The 16,933-nt window shown below is 47.8% G+C and overlaps 1 protein-coding gene across 2 annotated transcripts in view; it reads right to left on the reverse strand.

The window, feature by feature from the left end:
• Positions 1 to 1,228, reverse strand: part of TMEFF2 (transmembrane protein with EGF like and two follistatin like domains 2) — a 132,835-nt gene extending 131,607 nt beyond the window's left edge. For both annotated transcript variants that reach the window (XM_052791660.1, XM_052791661.1), the window contains exon 1: positions 1,039 to 1,228. In XM_052791660.1, coding sequence (XP_052647620.1) covers positions 1,039 to 1,219 — 181 coding nt within the window. In that variant the 5' untranslated portion in view covers positions 1,220 to 1,228. The remainder of the gene's footprint in view (positions 1 to 1,038) is intronic.
• Between the last annotated feature and the right edge of the window lie 15,705 nt (positions 1,229 to 16,933).

Raw genomic sequence — 16,933 nt, forward strand, 5'->3', positions numbered from 1 at the left:
ATGCAACAAAGCCCCCAGTAATAAAGACAAACAGGCTGTGTGTTTTCCGTGATGGTCTGCCTGATCCCAATGAAGATTGATCACCTCTAAGTTAACAGGAGAAGTGCCAGGTTCCCCACAAGCCACTGAGCGAACCTAGCTCTTTGCCTTCATTTTCTCCAGGAAAAACCAACAGATCTGACTGAAGATTCAGTTCACGAATACAAGCATGAATTTCAGATTTCGCTAGCTGACTTCCCACTCTAACAGCATGCAGCAAGGTATTAAACAAAACAGCTATATCAGACTCCGAACCCATTAAGATCTAAATCCATCATTTTTTTAAAAAAACACCCGAGCGCTCTTAACCATATCGCTACATGTTTAAGGCAGAGGGCTTACAGTGGAAATTCCCCACCAGCCTAACATACTATGTGCGATGCACGCGTGACCCCAAATAACGCTCTTTCCCTTGGAAGGCTATCACAGTCCAACTGCAGAATTACTTCACGTGTCGGAGAAGGGCCGGCTGCTGACCTCCGTAGGAAACTCATTATAAAGGTCAGCCCGACTTTAAGGAACAGGGACCAGGTTCCCGGTGTCGCGGCGTCCCCTCTACCGGATTTGCCCTCAGTTCGGAGCCGCCCGCAAGATGAGCACCCACGGCCCGTCTCCCCGCTGCCCCTTCTCCCGCAGCCACACGCCGAGTCGCCCCGTTTAAGCGGGGAATTGCGCTCCGGCGGGGCCGGGGGAGCCGTGCCGCGGGGAGCCCTGCCGCGGGGAGCCGCCCGCAGCCGCGGCGCTGCGCACCGGCGGAGGGCGCGGCCGCCGCGCCCGGCCCCGCGGCGCGGGGGGGCAGCGGGGCGCCCGGGGGCTGCAGCCGCGCCGGGAACGGCGGCGAGCCCCGGCGCCCGGGACTTGTCGCCTTCTCTCTTCCCGCGTATTCAGCGGGACGCGGCATCACCCTCCGAAGTTGCCTCCCCCGGCTCGCCCGCGCAACTTTGAGCGCCCGGCGGGGCACGGCGGGGCTGCCGGGGCGCTCGGCGCTCCCGTGCTTACCGGAGCAGTTCCAGCCGGTGGGCGTCTGGCAGTCGCTTAAGGAGGTAGGGAAGGCCGCCAGCTTGTCGGGGCGGGCGAGGACGAGCAGCACGGCGGGCAGCAGCAGCCAGCAGCAGCAGTCGCAGAGCGTCCAGCCGCCGCCGCCGCACTGCCGGGGCGGGGAGGGCTCCCAGGGCACCATGACTTCCTAACTCAACTCTCCGGCAGCGGCGGCGGCGGCGGCGTGCCCCCCGGGCGGCGCGGCGGGCGGCAGGGACGGGCGGCGGGGCCGCTGGGCATCCCGGGGCCCCGGCCGGCGGCGGCAGCGGGTCAGCGAGCGGCGGCCGAGCGCGGGCGCGACGCTGGGGCGAGCGGCGGAGCCCGGCGGGGCGGCGCGGGGGTGCGGGCGGCGGCGGGGCGGGGAGCGGCTGCCATAGGGGCCGGGCGGCGGGGAGCAGGGGGAGGGCGCGGAGGGGCCGCCGCCGCGCAGCCGCCGCCGCCGCCGCCTGCCCCGCTCTGCCGCCCGCATCCCTCTGCGCGGGGGAAGCAGCAGGTCCCGGCCCGCCGCGTCACGTGCCGCCGCCGCGCCGCCCCCATTGGCCGAGCGGGATGCGGGGCCCGGCGGGCGGGGCCGGCGGTGCTGCTGCGCCCCGCGGCAGCGCCCGGGGCCGGGCCGGGCCGGGCCGGGCGGGGGGTGGCGGCGAGAGGGGGCCGGGGGCCCCGCGCCCGCGCTCGGCACCCCCGGGCCCCGGGGCGACCCCCGCGCCGCGCCCCGCCCCGCCGCTGAGCTGCGGGCACCCCCGACGGGGCGGGGGCCGGGCAGCGCCGCAGCCCGCCGCTCCCCTCCCTGCGCGCCCATACATGTGGGCGCATCGCCCCCCGGCCGGCGCAGAGCCGCAGGTGGCCGGCTCACCTGGGTGCGCAGGCATGCACATACGTGACCCCCCCCCACCACGCACGGGCACACGCCCGGGCGCTGCTGAAGTTGCTGGCCGCGCACCCGGGTGCCGGTATCTCATCACGCGCGGATGCGGCGTTAGGAAAACAAAACACCATCGCGGCTGTGGGGTCTGGAGCAGGCACACGGCCGCCGAGGTGACGAGGGGGAGAAACGAGCACAGCGGGGAAAGCAGGGAGAAGAGAAAGAGAGGTGGGGGGGGGAGAGAGAGAGAGAGAGGGAAATCTTGCCCGGCCTCGGCAGGCAGCGGCCAAGGGCTTGTCGTGCTGCAGCACCATCCCCGCCACGGAGCCGGAGGAAAAATGCACCATCACGGCCGCACGGAGGGCTGCTCTGCCCCCCAACGCCTAACGCAGGCTCGGAGAGCGCGGAGCGGGGCCGCCCGGCTGCAGCCGCCCTCCGCCTCCGGCCGGCGCTTTGCCACGGGGCTGCGGGAGCCGCCTCTCCCCGCTGCCCCCTTCGCCGCGGGTCCTCCTCCTCTCCGGGGCTTCGGTTTTGGGAGGCGGCGGCCAGGACGGGCGGCGGGAGCACAGCAGCAGTGCACACCACCCCACCCCCGGTCGGTGCTTTCCGCTTTGCCGCCCGTGCTGGAAGCCGCTCGCCCCGGCCCCTGCCCCAGTCCCAGTCCCGCCGCAGGGGTGGGGGCAGCTCAGCTTCGCCCCCTCCTCCGCGAGTCTCCGGGCCCCCGGCCTCTCGCCGCCGGCTCCCGGGCGTGGCGAAGCCGACAGACACCTGCCAGGTAAACGGGACTTAACGTGCGGCCGTGCCGGCGGTGGGATGGGCCGGCCGGCGGCTGTCGTGGCAAGGACGCGTTAGACCGGGAGGGGAAAAAAAAAAAAAAAAAATCGGATCAATTTGTCCAGACGGCAGCCGGGAAGCGCTTTCTAGACACGGGCGCTCAATCCCCGCGGCCGCGGGCTGCCCACCCCCTCGGGGAGGCGGGAGCCGCGGCCGGAGCAGCCGGCCCCGTCCCGTCCTGTCCCGTCGGGCGGGAGGCCGGGACTCGGGGCGGGCGCCCAGCGGCCGAGCAGGCAGGCTGGCCCTGCCGCTCCTCTGCCCCCTCCTCTCGTTGCGGGGCGCAGCTCGGGACCCCCGAGGGCTCCAGCGGGACAGCAGCGGCCCCCGGGCGGGCAGGGGCGAGCCCCGAGGGCGGCCACCGCGGGCGGGAACAGGCAGCGTTTCCCCGCGGTCCCGAATGAGCGTGCGGAGGCCCTGCTGGAAGTTTGCTTTTCCCGAAAGCGTGACCTCCCTTTCGACCCGTAAGTTAAAGATTTAGGACTCGCTCTTTAAAAGTATTGGCTGACGTATTTGATGGAACCACGCTTTGAGGGGTCTACACAAATCCATACCGCATACTACTGCTTAGCATCCCTTCACGTGGGGGCCCGGTACGCGGGAGCCAAGGAATATTTTATGCTTGTGTAATTCCTATCTAGCTTCCCCATAAGCTATAAGACAGGTTTTCTTCTGATTCCTTTCTGCCCCATACATCTACATCTGCTCCCTACTCTGCCTGCCTGCCGCTCTCTGTGTTGACCTCATCTACCCACCTGTAGCCCAGAAGCCTCTGCTACAATTAAAAGGGTATCAAATCGCACATTCCAATATGTGCTAAGGCTCTGACGAAGATCCACACAAATCCCTGTGCCTACTGTTTCCTATTGACTAATCAAGCCCTAAGCAGCGCCTAGCAGAAAGGAAATACTAATTTTTACTGCCTGCTAGTGGTTGCACTGAATGTTATCCTTCACCTTCCGTGGGCTTACAGAGCATCTGCCAGCTGAGCACCTGGTGCCAGATCAATTTTTTTCTTTCCCTTTAGCTCTTTATTTCACTTTTTCATGCCATTCTGTTATTCCATTTACTATCATATTCTTCCCATTTCCCCTCTCGTCTCTTCCTTTTTGTTTCTATCTTGCTGCTTCTTTCTCATATTCATTATTTGTTGCTTGCTGAAACTCAGCTCTCTGCTTGGCTGATCACTGAGGTGCTTAAAAATAAAAAAACGTCCTGGCTGCCCAGGTACCACAGTCACATGGTCTCACCAGGGGAATGTCCTGCTCTGTCTTCCTTTCTGCTTGCTCCTCCCCTGCTGCTTCTTCCCACTTCCCTCGTTCTTCTATGTGGTCTCACTGCTCTGTTTTCCCCTGGTTGTAATTACCATGGCCCACAGTTTCTATTCTCATTCTCTTTTTCTTCTTTTCCTCCACCTTGTCCCTTCTTCCACCCCAAACCCCCTTCGTTTCCACATAGCTACAGATCACCGCTGGTCTCCTTATTTAGAGACCAGTTTAACCAGACCATACAGGGAATGAAACTGTTAGGCCAGTCTTTCCCAGTCTTGCAGCCAGGCTCTCTCTGATCTGTCTCTCCTGTCACTGTAACTCATGCCCAAGATGATACTGCAAGTGTATCCGGCATTCACAGAGTATCATTAAATACAGCAGCAGAAGCCTGGCTACGGCCCGTGTTCTCCCCAGAGTGCCATATAACACCGCAGCGACCGAGTCTCAGGCACGTGGTTCTGACTTACATTTACCCTGCTTTATTGTCAGCCACTCAGACAACAGGCACTGCCTGGGGAGACAAAGGAGCCCCTCTATCTTTATACTTGTTTTCTGACTTTGGAATATGGAAGCTCCACCAGAGGTCCTGTAATTGTCACAACATGATGCTTGAACTATGAACGTGAAACTGTCTGAAGGGCAATCTGCTTAAGGCACAGTACTATGTTTTTTTGCTGTGACTAGCACTGGCATTTTCTTTAAAAAGATTTTCCTTGTTGGTATGAAAACTTTACTTATGAAAACATTTTTATGATAAAAATACATTGTCAGTGTTCCAAAAGGGACAGCTAGACCCATGAGCCCCATTTGTCCAGTACTCTCTCTAGCAATTTCTTTTGAATTACAGAGACTGAGATACAATCATTTTTTCATGTAGTTCCTAGCTCCAAAGCATACATTCTTCTGCCCTATTAATGCGACACTGCACGCACAATCTCTTGGTAACACGTTATTCCCAGCTATACTTCAACACTTTGGCGAGTTGACACCTGCATTCTTGTACTCCCTGATGTTCCCATCCCATCTCACAGCTACACAAAAACTACTACTTGTAAACCATGCGATGGGTTCACTACCACGCAGGCAGCATTATGCTAGCGTGATGTACAAATTGCAACAAGCGTCTTCTCAGTAAGATGTTGAGGTCATGACACGTGTGCCCTGGCTCCCCGTTCTCCGTGTCCAAACCAAGAACCAAAGACCAAGAGCCATCGGTATGGCTCCTTGTGGTTACGTGCTTGGCTCCAGTGCCAGATAAGCAGCAAAAGTGATCCAAATGCTTCTTGGAAGGGCCCTTCTAGTACATGATGAGGGGAGAGACTACATCTTGAATATTAAACCCGTTACTTGTGGAGCTTTTCTGAGGTCTGCGCAGTTTTGAGATGCTTATACGACATGAAACAGGCAGATGAAAGGCCTCTGGGGCAGCTGACACTGATACAGTTTTATCCAACACATGTGGTCATGCTGCATGTACCAGTGCTGGGAGGAGATCAGCTCCCAGATGAAAAGCAGCTGGTTGAGATGTTTCAGAAGAGCTCAATGCGAGGGCAGGGTCTGCCCTGGCTGTGCACTGCACTCCTTCAGCTAGGACTGGGCAGCAGTAGCCGGCAGCTGAGGCCTGGGGCCAGACTGCACCTGATCCCAGTCCCACGTAGCCACGTCTGTGAGTAATGCCTTCTGTTGCTGTGCTTGGCTAGGAGATGGTGTACTAGCGATGAATTATGCAACCTCAGTTATTCACACTTGTATTATATCTTGGCTGTGCTGCTCCTGGAAGCCTGCAGTTTCCAAAAAGTTTCCCAGAACTTGGGAGAAGCCAACTGGTACAGACGAGTGTAGCAAAACCTCCTCAGCAATACAAGCTACGGGTATACAACACCCGTTCTCTTTCTGCTCAGTCTACCCAAAGACTATAAAGCTGAGTTCGTGGATCCTTATCTTTAAAACACTTTATGGCCTGTGTCTGATGTCTCTAAAGGCCCTAGGAAGGTGACCTTGGTCAAGAACACCAATGAAAAAAGGCTTCTTACAGTCCAGCTAATATTTATCAACTACATTTTCCTCAAGTCAGCACTGGAAGTACGGGATAAGGTTCCACAGCTGCTAAGAAGAAATCCCACCAAATGTACAAGGGACATTTCAGTTAGCCTCTTCACCACTGACACCATGTTGCAAAGTGTTTATGAAACACGTATGTACAGTATTAAAAAAAAAAAAAAATTCACTCTGCACAATTCTTGAGAGAATGAGAGCCACACCACATGCGTGAGCTACTGCAAGATACCACCAGCAGTGTTAGTTCCTAGAAAAAAAACAAAGTGGAAAAAATCTATTTAATTTACAAGAGACTTGACCAAACAAGGTCCTAGCCAGTACTAAAAAGAATGGAGCATAGGGGTCACCTATTTTCAATGGCAATTCCTCTTGACAGAAGAGCGGGTCTGATTCCAAAGACCCCACCAGAAAAGGCTTGGGAGCCCAGCTGCCAGTTAGAAGACCCAGCCTAGAAGAAAAGGATGTTGCCTGTTCCAGCAGAAGACCAGCAAAGGGGACACAACCTGTAGGGACCTGCTGTGTATGAAGCTGGAGTGTCTCCCCACCATGGAAGAACAATGCTTATTTCAGGTCTGTGTATTTTCTTTCAGGCCTGGTTTGACCAAAAGTTGGCAGACTTAGCCTACACACGTAACTGTCAGAAGTTTGTGAATCTCAAGCAGATTTTATGATCATCTATTTTCTATGTGTGCAGGAAAAGTACACATGGCTTCACTCGAACGCACAGGCAGTACGGTACTCTTTGCCTGCGTGCAATTTTACAGATTTTATACAGCTTTCAGCTGAATCACATATCTCAATGCAAAGTATACCACTCTTGGATATCACATGGATTTTTAATGCTGTGAGGGATCCTTTGGGTCTATAAACAACAAGTAGATTACATTCATCTACATACTGTCAGACTTTTTTTCCCCTTACTTGTGAGAGAAATATGGCTCTTATTCTTCACTTGAGCTAGTGTGTAATCCAAGTACAATTCATGGCTAGTTATGAGAAAAGTGTGCTGTATTTTTCATTGTAATTAACTGCTTCAGAGCAAGACTCCTCATGTATAAAGATGAAGAAAGGTCTCAGCTTTTCCTGAAAGACGACTTGCCTTTCAGCAATGTGTCTCACACTTTGAGTTTTGACTGAAACATTCCACTACTTTAGTGACCTGTTATGCCAAAAAAGCTGTCTTGTGTTACGCTTTACTTTCAACTGAATGTGCTGGCACATGCCAAGAAACAGAACAAAGTATTGCAATATATACTGGAACACTATTTTGTGCTGCTCCGCACATGAAATTGATGTCAGAAAAAATTGCACAAAGGGCATGGAAAATGCGAATAAATACTGTGATCCTTTTACCTTCAGTTTTAAATAGATGGAATGAAATGCAGGGATCCTAAAGATTTATGCATCCGTTTATAGTCCATTCTGGAGTTTTAACATTTCATGCAGCTTGTAGGAGGGAGTGTATTATTTATATAAAGTCATGGTTATTCAGCAGTGTTTATTCCTGAAGAGCAACAAAACGTCTTCAAGGGAGAAGAAGAAATTCATAACTCTGGTTTACTACCAGGGTTAGCCAACTTAACAGTCTTATTTCATGATCGATTTACAAAGAGCTTTGCTCCTACAAGCACCTTTGTAACACTGGAAATTTTGCTACCAGCAGCAGAAATCACCTCCATCTCCCAGGACAGACAGCACTACAATGGATTAAGTGGCTTGACAGCTCTTCAAAGAATCAAATACAGAAAGAGGTGGTGATGGTGGGGACCTTTACCATTGTGGAGATACTTCAGCTTTATTTTTGGAGCTCTCTTCCCAGCACAGTACTGAATGGAGATGCAGAACTGGGGCCTGCACGGAGAAAACCCACAGCAGCCAGTCACTGATATAATTTCTGTGTGACATCGGTTTCTTGGCTATGTGAACTATTTCTTCTGTCTGATGCAGTGTAACATCCGTCTCTTATTTCCCATTATTTTCCTTCTCTATCTTTGGGCTCTTTTGCCCAGAGTTCTTTTCAAGACAAAGAGCATGAAAGTGCTATAATGTGAAAGAGTAACTGCAGTCTTAGCATACCATTGGTCTTTCTAGCTATTCTTTCTAGCTGCTTTACCTCATTGGAATTGTAGTGGTTTCTTTTTTCCTAGCAGGCAATAAAACTGTTTCAATGAAAAAGAAGAACAACCTGGAGACATAAAACAGAATTTTCAAATGGCGTTTCTCAGCCAACTTTTATGTTCATCTTCTATGAAGGTGGATCTTGCAGAAGTTACATTCAGCTCACCCCAACTGACTGCATAGCATCCTTCTACCTAGATAGGATTCCTGCAGACCACGAAGGGGAATTAATAATTTAACTGAACAAATGCCAAGCAGTCTGACTTATCCACCCCTGTCTCCATGTGGCAATGCTGTCAACAGAAACACCTGAACTGTGTCTGTCTGTAGAGAAGGGAGGGCCCAACCGCAGACAGATGTTGTACTGCTCAACATACAGACATATGAGCCATTTCTGCTTGTTTTCAGTAGACCATTGAGGACAGGTAGGTAGTACTGCTCAGCTGTGTAACAGATGCAGCGAAGGAGGAGTACCATTTCCTGCAAGAAAGGCAGCATTGCTGAAGGCCCACGGAAGACACTACACACTGTGCTGAAATACCTCATACGGGTCCTCTGACGTGTAGCTGAGAGTAGGAGATCAGAGCAAGGTTACAGCAGTGTTTTCCTTGTACTCTCGCAGGCAGCTGGAGGCTGGGACTGCTCAGGGACAAGAGCTGGTGTCTCTGTGGTTAATAGCTCCCGATAGATTTTCTTACCATGAATTTCCCATGAACCACACAAACATATGGCAGCCAGGAGGACCTGTGATCATGAGCTTCATGTACTGTGTGAGAAGATAACTTTCTTAACCTTGGTACCTGCTAACATCATTTGATACTCCTACTTCATGCATTATGAAACAATAAACAATCATTTTGTATTCAGCACCTTGTGCCAGCCCGTATCTGTAAGCCCTGCTCCATGTCTCCTGATATATTGCTAAATCATTCTAACAGATAGCAGCCTGTCCATGCTTTCCTTTTGCGTATGGATGGAGATCTAGCATCAGTGTCCCTCCTTATGAGAAGCATCAATGGGCAATGTCTGACCATTGTGTGCGCTGCCAGGATGAGTGTCCCTGCCACGGTAACCGAGCACATGGTGTGGGTACCAGACCGTGCATCCAAAGACACTGTTTACCTGTCACACACGATGCTTGTGGGAACAAAGGGCACTCGTATGCCCCAGGCGAATATCAAGATATGCATGAATGTGGACTTCAGTTCAGTTACTCTGTCATGGTGTCATGCCAAAGTGACTATGCCAGAGTGGTGGTGTGGTCCGGTGCACTAAGCAGTGAAAGGCTGGTGGGCAGCCTTCATCTGGCCTGTCTCAGGTCAGAGAACAAAGGGTCATGGGAGTGTTTCTGATTGTTCTTGGGAACGGGGCATCAATGAAAATTAAGTATAACAGAAAAGTACTAAGACTCTGGAAGGATTTGATAAGAAGGATTCTCACAAGGATCGGAAGTCAGTATCCTTAGAAATTTTTTACACACACACATACACATGCATAAAAATTCACAGCTTAGGTATTACAAAATCAGATTCCATATCTGAGAAGGGAGAGGGCCAGAAGACCTATAGTTCTGAAAAACAGATCATTTGGCATTTTCTATCCACGGAACTGAAAGGGATGTTTTGTCAATACTGGCAATGTACACAGACTACCAACAGCTAGCACAGACATGATGTTCTAAGGAAAACTAATATTGTTTCCTATTTAACATATAGCAACAATACTTAGCCAGGTATAGTATTTTATCAAGCCACACTAATCTCCTATCTGATTTGCAAGCTATCATGCGTATATTTAACTTTACCTTAAATGAAACAAAACAGCAATACAGAGAAGCATTGTTGAAACCTGAAAACGTTTCACTCCCGATCATGCAATTAATTTTTTATTCAAAATGTCATTGCTTGGGTGTGATAGAAACATTTTTTATGATCAGTCAGGCAAAAGTAACTATTATTTAGAAATTATTTGAAGGCATACCAACTCAAAACAGTAAAAAATGCAAATGAAGATGCTTCACTAGCTAAAACATTGATGTCAAATGATACATATAAATGGTAACTTAAAAAAAAAAAAGACTTGTAAAGTACATCAGGTAAAGCTCTGTAATAATAGAGACAGCCTTGCTGCCTTAAATGCAAAGTTTAATAGCTTCTGTTTAAAGAAAGAGGAATTAAAGGCAGAGTGCAGTCCTAAATACCACTCCTGTCTACTCTGAAAATGGTGGCACACAGTCATTTTTCATAGGTCTGTGACACGCATAAACAGGAAGTATCCCAGGTACTTACTGCCCGACACATGAAAATAAAACTGGCTTTTGCATCTACTAATATTGGGAGACCCAAACTGAAGCTAAGCGAGATGTCTTTGTGCTTCTGATATCTGCAAAGTTACTCATCCCTCTCCGCAACCTCTCTACTGTTTTTTTCCTCTGCTGCTGATCTGTGTCTTTGCTGACCCCACTCCCAGCCCCTGTCCCATAAGGTTTCGAGGCACAGCACACACGCTGCTATCCAGTGGTCCCATGCTTCTGGGAGAAGCGGGACCTTCTGGCACAACCACCCGGCTCGGTCGAGTGTCCACCCTCCTCCTGCTGCAGCCCTAGGAGGGGGGGAGTCTCAATCCAGCTGGGTGGGCTGGGAAGAAGCAGGGTACGACCAGCAAAGGCTTTTGCTTCCTATGGAAATGGCACACTCTGCCCAGAATACAGCCTCGCCACTTGTTTTTTCCTTTGCTTCATAAAATGTACCACGACTTCAAAGCAAGGCAATTACTATTAATCGCTGTGCAGGAGAAACACACAAACATTACGAAAAGTTCTCTGCAGTCCCATGTCCTGCATTAGCCACTGCCACGCTGTATGCTTGCAGACAGGGCATGGGAGGAGTCCGGTGGTATAAGGTCTCCGAGAGATCCCCTGCAGATGATTTAGGAGCTTAGACTGCTTTAAGTAGCTCTTATTTATATCGTAGCAGGAAGATGTAAAACCTGCTACGTGTCAGCTCTGTAGCTGAGAAGCGTGTGTGGATATATAATATGTGGATAATAGATAAGGTGCCAGTAGATGGCTCTCAAGATATGAGGCCTATGGCTTTCATAGGACTGAGACAACTTCTTGGCTATTGAGTAATAGCTGCTTTTGCTGCATGCCGGGAAGAAAATAACCACTCAAACTGTATTTTGGGAAGGTGGCAAGACAGAGATTGCATGAAACTGAGGCATCTTCTCTCAGACCTGCCCAAAAATATCAAAATTCTTAGCTTAGTTATTTTTGATAACTGAAGTAAAAAATGCAACCCCCTTTCAGTAAAGCATGCTTGAAATTCCCCCTTAATTCTTTAAGTGAGATTTAAGGGCTAAGCAGACTAGACAAAGCTGAGATAATACTTCTACAGTACCCCTGTTTCTGTGCAAGAAGAGGTATTGCCAGTCCCAGTGGGGTTATGTAGTTAATAAGTTAGATTTTCTTAACTAAACCGTTGAGCTATGTCTATTTAGAGTTGATTTTCTCAAGCATATAGGAACTAACACCCCTAAGGGGAAGGAGTCCAGGAGGGAAGCTCACAGTTAGCAATTCTACAGAGCATTGAAATGAATTTTTAGAACTGTATGAGTGCAGTAATTGCCATTTTTGCTTTCTTTTAAGAGAAGAGAGAAGAGAAGGGAAGAGAAGGGAAGGGAAGGGAAGGGAAGGGAAGGGAAGGGAAGGGAAGAGAAGAGAAGAGAAGAGAAGAGAAGAGAAGAGAAGAGAAGAGAAGAGAAGAGAAGAGAGAAGAGAAGAGAAGAGAAGAGAAGAGAAGAGAAGATCTCAATCTGGGAATCTGGGCAGCGATTTATATCCCAAGCCTAAATTTTGTGAATTGAGTAAAGATAGATAGCAAAAGCAAAAGCGATCAGATTCTTCCAGCTATTTAATCACTCCTAAAGCAAGGGAGAGGATTTCTACAATGTAACTTTATTCAGACAGCTGGCCATGTAGTGTATGAACTAGAAATTCTGCTTGAAAATTTATTCAAATTTTAATTAAATTTGTTTCTATGGATGCTTTAAATGCAGTTTTCCCAAATAGCACATCCTGAGGCCTACGCCACCCAACTGTGATATATTTTCCTGGTCAGCGACCCCAGTCTATATTTATTATACTCCTTCTGTTTCTTGGTTTTATGGCAGGGACAACTGGAGTGATTGCTGACTAAATAATTAGCCAAGGGAACTCTTTCTCTGTATGTATCTGTACTCATTAGGCTAGTGAGAAAATGTAACTTACTTCCATAATCTCTTTCCCTATAGGTACCTGGCACTTTGCGGGAGCAAAGTAGAGAGAAAATGTAATTGCTAAAAGCTCACACACTCATTATTAGACTAATGATACCTCTTTCTCTCAGTCTTGCCTGATAAAGGCAGCTATAGAAGTGAAGGTAGAGCTGCTGCATCCCATGATAACAGGAAGGAGAAATGCAGGCTTGTAGTATTTTACCCCCATCAAGCAATAGTGGGAGTATGTAGAATATTACAGTATTATGTAATATAGTAGAATAATAAAATAATATAGTATTATTGTCATACACAGTGTGCCAAAACCACGTACACAGCCACAAGCAAAATGAGGGTGAAGGCACAGGGCATGTACTGACACCATCCAACCTTAGGAGTCCCCTGAGTGACCTGCCTTCCTTCTGTGTCCTCCAGAGGGACAATACCTCCTAATTTCAGGTCCTGCTCCTAAGTCTGTGTGTGTGTGCATATGTGTCTTTCCTCTTGCTCCCTCCTACTCCACTCCTATCGCAGGCTACAGAGGGAATTTAAGGAAAGTAGTTGGGTTAGTTTTGTCAGGTAAGCTAGGTGTCCTGCCTGTTTTGTGTGAAGGTACTTCTTGTATTTCAGCCTATTTTTAAAAAAGGATGAACTTTAGCTGAGAAGTTGGGCTGCGTTGAGCTAGGATCAAATTGCTTTATTTTGGTTTCTGCACTTGTGCTTTCTACAGAAGATGAATGTCACTCAACCCATGACACTCTTCAAAACCTTGCATGAAACTCTGCTCTCAGGTTTAAGAAAGAACTGTTGAACTTAAACTACGTCAATGTAAATTACATCCCTGAACTGCAGCCTTTAACATATTAATAGGGTACCACAAGCTTTGGGAGTCATGTAAAAAAGCTTCCAGTCTTCCGCAAGGTCGTAACTTCCCTTTTTTTCCAAAATTCCTTTCATATAAGGAGTATAGACTGGTATTAGCATTGGTAGAAAGTTGGATGACATTTTGATCCCACTGAAATCAATGCGAGTTAGTTATTTTAGTTAGCCAAGATTTTTTTCCATCAGCTTTCACGGCTAATATAGTTACTCCTTGATTTACATACTATTATCTCCCTATGAACTTTGGAGAATCTTGTGCTCATTTCTTTTTATTACAGCACTAGAAACTGTTAAAGAAAAAGCTCACCTTGAAGTGTAGAAGACAAGGTGGTGGTTCTGCAAATATGGGCTATCTAATGAATTCATGGCTTCCCCTACAGAACTGTCCTGGTAGTGGTGAGGGATGATGGGAATTTTTTAACAGAAATTTGATAAAAAGGAAACACAGAGTTTCACTTTATGCTTCTCATTTTATGGATCTGTGCCCTGATTCAATCTCCCATTCTGAACATCTGGTGTGCCTTAAAAAGAAGATTCTTCCACTTGGAGCCTGGTTCCCTATTTCCTCAGCTATTATTTATTGCATCATTTGGGCTTTAGAAGGGATTGCTGAACCAGTGTGGATAATCTAAAAAATAAACTTAATCTAAAACTAATGCAAACTGTACAGCATAGGAGATTTAGAAAAGCCTACTTAGCAGTCAAGTAAAACCCTTTCATTTATCTTGGTACTTCCTGAATCCAGCTCTGAACAGATATGGGACCATGAGGGGAAAAAAAGTACTTTCTGAGTTACCAGAAGGCAGAAATTCTGCACACAAGACTACTTGAAAAAGATTGTCCAGGCAATGCTTAGGGATCAGAGTGGTTTGAACTCCCCGACATTGTTCAGTGCCTGCTCTCTTCAGTCTGCTGACCCTCTTGAAGTCAGCGCATCCCAGTTACACCTGACACCAAGGTTACGCGACGGAAATGTAAACAGTAGGAAATGCTCATTGTGTGAGCACATGGACCCTGTCTCAGTTGCAGGGTGGCATCAGGAAGTTTCAGCCTTTGTTTTGAGAACAGTGCCTATTAACCACACTTAAGCCAAAGCATCTTTTTTAATTTAAATGATGGCTGCCTTAATAGCTTACTGCCTGAAATGTTCTTTGATACTGAAGCATAATGCTCTCCAACTGTGCACAATCAAATATAAGGGGCCTGTTAATGCTGCGTGCTGGCACAAACCATATTTGGGAGATAGAAAGGTGATTAGCACCTTCTAAGCTCTATCCAAGTAGAAAGCTAAAACAATCTGGATTGGATATGAACATTGCATACAAAATTCTTTAGCATCACATGTCTTTAGAGTAGAGGTTAGTGCCAATGGCTTCAGCAAATGAAGCAAGATAATCACAGATTCAAGGTTTTCAGGAGTGCGAAAGGCAGAACTATTGGTAACAGCAGTACTGCTCTTACACTGCTCACTAAATGCGGTGTCATAACATGAATCCTCAAGAGCTCATGAACCCAGAGGGAGTATTTTTTCTGTAGTCTTGCAGTAATGGACACTGACTCTATGCAGGGACAGGTGACCCTTGTACTAGGTGTTGTACAACAGACCTTCTGGCAGCATCAGGGATTTTCCACACCTTGAGCAGCAAGTTTTATTTAGAACTATTCACTTTTTTTCAGAGTAAGACAGTTGCCCTTTTTTGTGTCAATAATACTTATTTCAAGTAAAGATTATTTGAATATAATAAAATACTTGTTTCTTTTTTCTTAGGCTTAATCATTGTGAAGAGTTTGCATTGCCATAACAATGTATGTATCATTTTGTAACAGTAAGGGGGAAGATCCAGTCCAAACCCTCTTCCCAATCATATTCATCTGTTCTACATAAACCCACGACTTTTTCATGTATCATTCAGAGAACATAAAATGGCCCAAAAGATGTGGGGAGTGAGGTCTGGATTGCCTGGTCAGATCCTCTTTATTATTGTTATAAGCACGTTCGGGTTATTTTGCTGAACAAAATGAACTGTTTTCTTGTTTGACCTTCAAGTGCACTTTTTAACCAACTTGGCACCTTCAAATATAGAGAAAACACTTTCTTAAAAGCAACAGTATGTCTGCACCACTACATTTCTATATGGTACCTAAAGACAGCATACAAGCACTTTATTGCAGAAATTTGTTCTGTGCTAGAAAGCAGCCCCAGTACGGATTAAAAAGACAATGTCTCCCTGCCTCATTAGAAAAGCTGCACAGGGCAGACCTGAGCTGCCCACCGTCACTCACCTGAGTCACATCTGCTGGCTACAGCTGACGCAAAGAGGTGGGAAGCCATGGCTGGATCTAAACTCAGGAACACTTCCCAAATCTGGGTTCAAAGGTACTTTCTGACTTTACACCGGGGGAAGACTTGAGCATGTGGCCTGTCCCTCCCCTGTGTCAGGCGGTTCTGCATAAAGCATGGTGTGAAGGCCACGAGGGCTGGTGGTGTGGTCTGGCTGGGTTCCCAGCCCAGCTCAGTAGTGACCAAGGGCATGCATGAGCCTGTGGAGGAGCAACAGAGCCAAGACTACTTACCTAAACAACCCCTACCCGCGAGAGATGGTGCTCCAGAGGCAGACACTCTATTGCATTCTGTAAACGATATGTTTGTTAAAGACCATCAAACAGCTTAGAAGTAAGATTTCTGGAAAATGTACAAAATGAAAGCAAAATTACAGCACTGCTGTAGATAGTGACAAAGCATGAAGATACATCAGCATTAAGTAAATAGCTAGCTTGGGGTTTTCAATTGCAATTACTGCATACTCTCTCTGTTTGTAATACCTAGGAGACCCATAGCACATTACAGAATTTTGTTAATTACTAAGTAAGTGAAGAAAGAGAAGAAAATACTGTGACCAAAATATATATTTTGTATTGATTTAGGGAATTGTAATTTAGGTTTTATAATTTGTCATTCCTCTTAACAGGCTACGCTGTATTTTATAAAAAGTAATGAAACCTTAGGAGTACAGAGGAAATCACTTCACCCTCTGTCACTTGATCTATGCTGAGAAATGGGGAGGAGTGGTTTGCCTTCCCCTTGCCCTATTTATAAAATGTGCAGTTTGGCAAAGAGTAGATTAGCAAGATTACAGACTTTTCTTTGTTGTTATTTATCATGCAACAGTGGACAAAATAGTAAGTGGTGTTTGATGTTAAGAGAGTCTTCCCAGGTAATACCCTCAGGAAGTAATCACAGGAGCACTCAAAACGATGACAATCATTGTCCCATCAATTTCAGCAGTTCAAACCAGCAGAAGTTGCTTGGCTTGTTGAATGATAATGAGATCATCTCTCTATTGCTAGAAAAGCTAAGTCACTCAAATCGGGAGTTCCACTAGTACTAGAGCACTGCAAGCTATTAATGAAATCACCGTTGGTTTGCGTCTAACTGGAGAAATAACCACAAGAAAACTAACTTGTCATGAGAAATTATTTAACCTTGTTGCAATACACGTATGCATGCGCAACCTCAGACTGTTTTGAGTGTATGTGTCCATTTGAGCTCAGTAATTTCATAAAAGTGCACTGTGAAAAC

The sequence above is a fragment of the Harpia harpyja genome, chromosome 7 (genome assembly GCF_026419915.1).
Source record: "Harpia harpyja isolate bHarHar1 chromosome 7, bHarHar1 primary haplotype, whole genome shotgun sequence".
In the NCBI taxonomy this organism is placed as follows: domain Eukaryota; kingdom Metazoa; phylum Chordata; class Aves; order Accipitriformes; family Accipitridae; genus Harpia; species Harpia harpyja.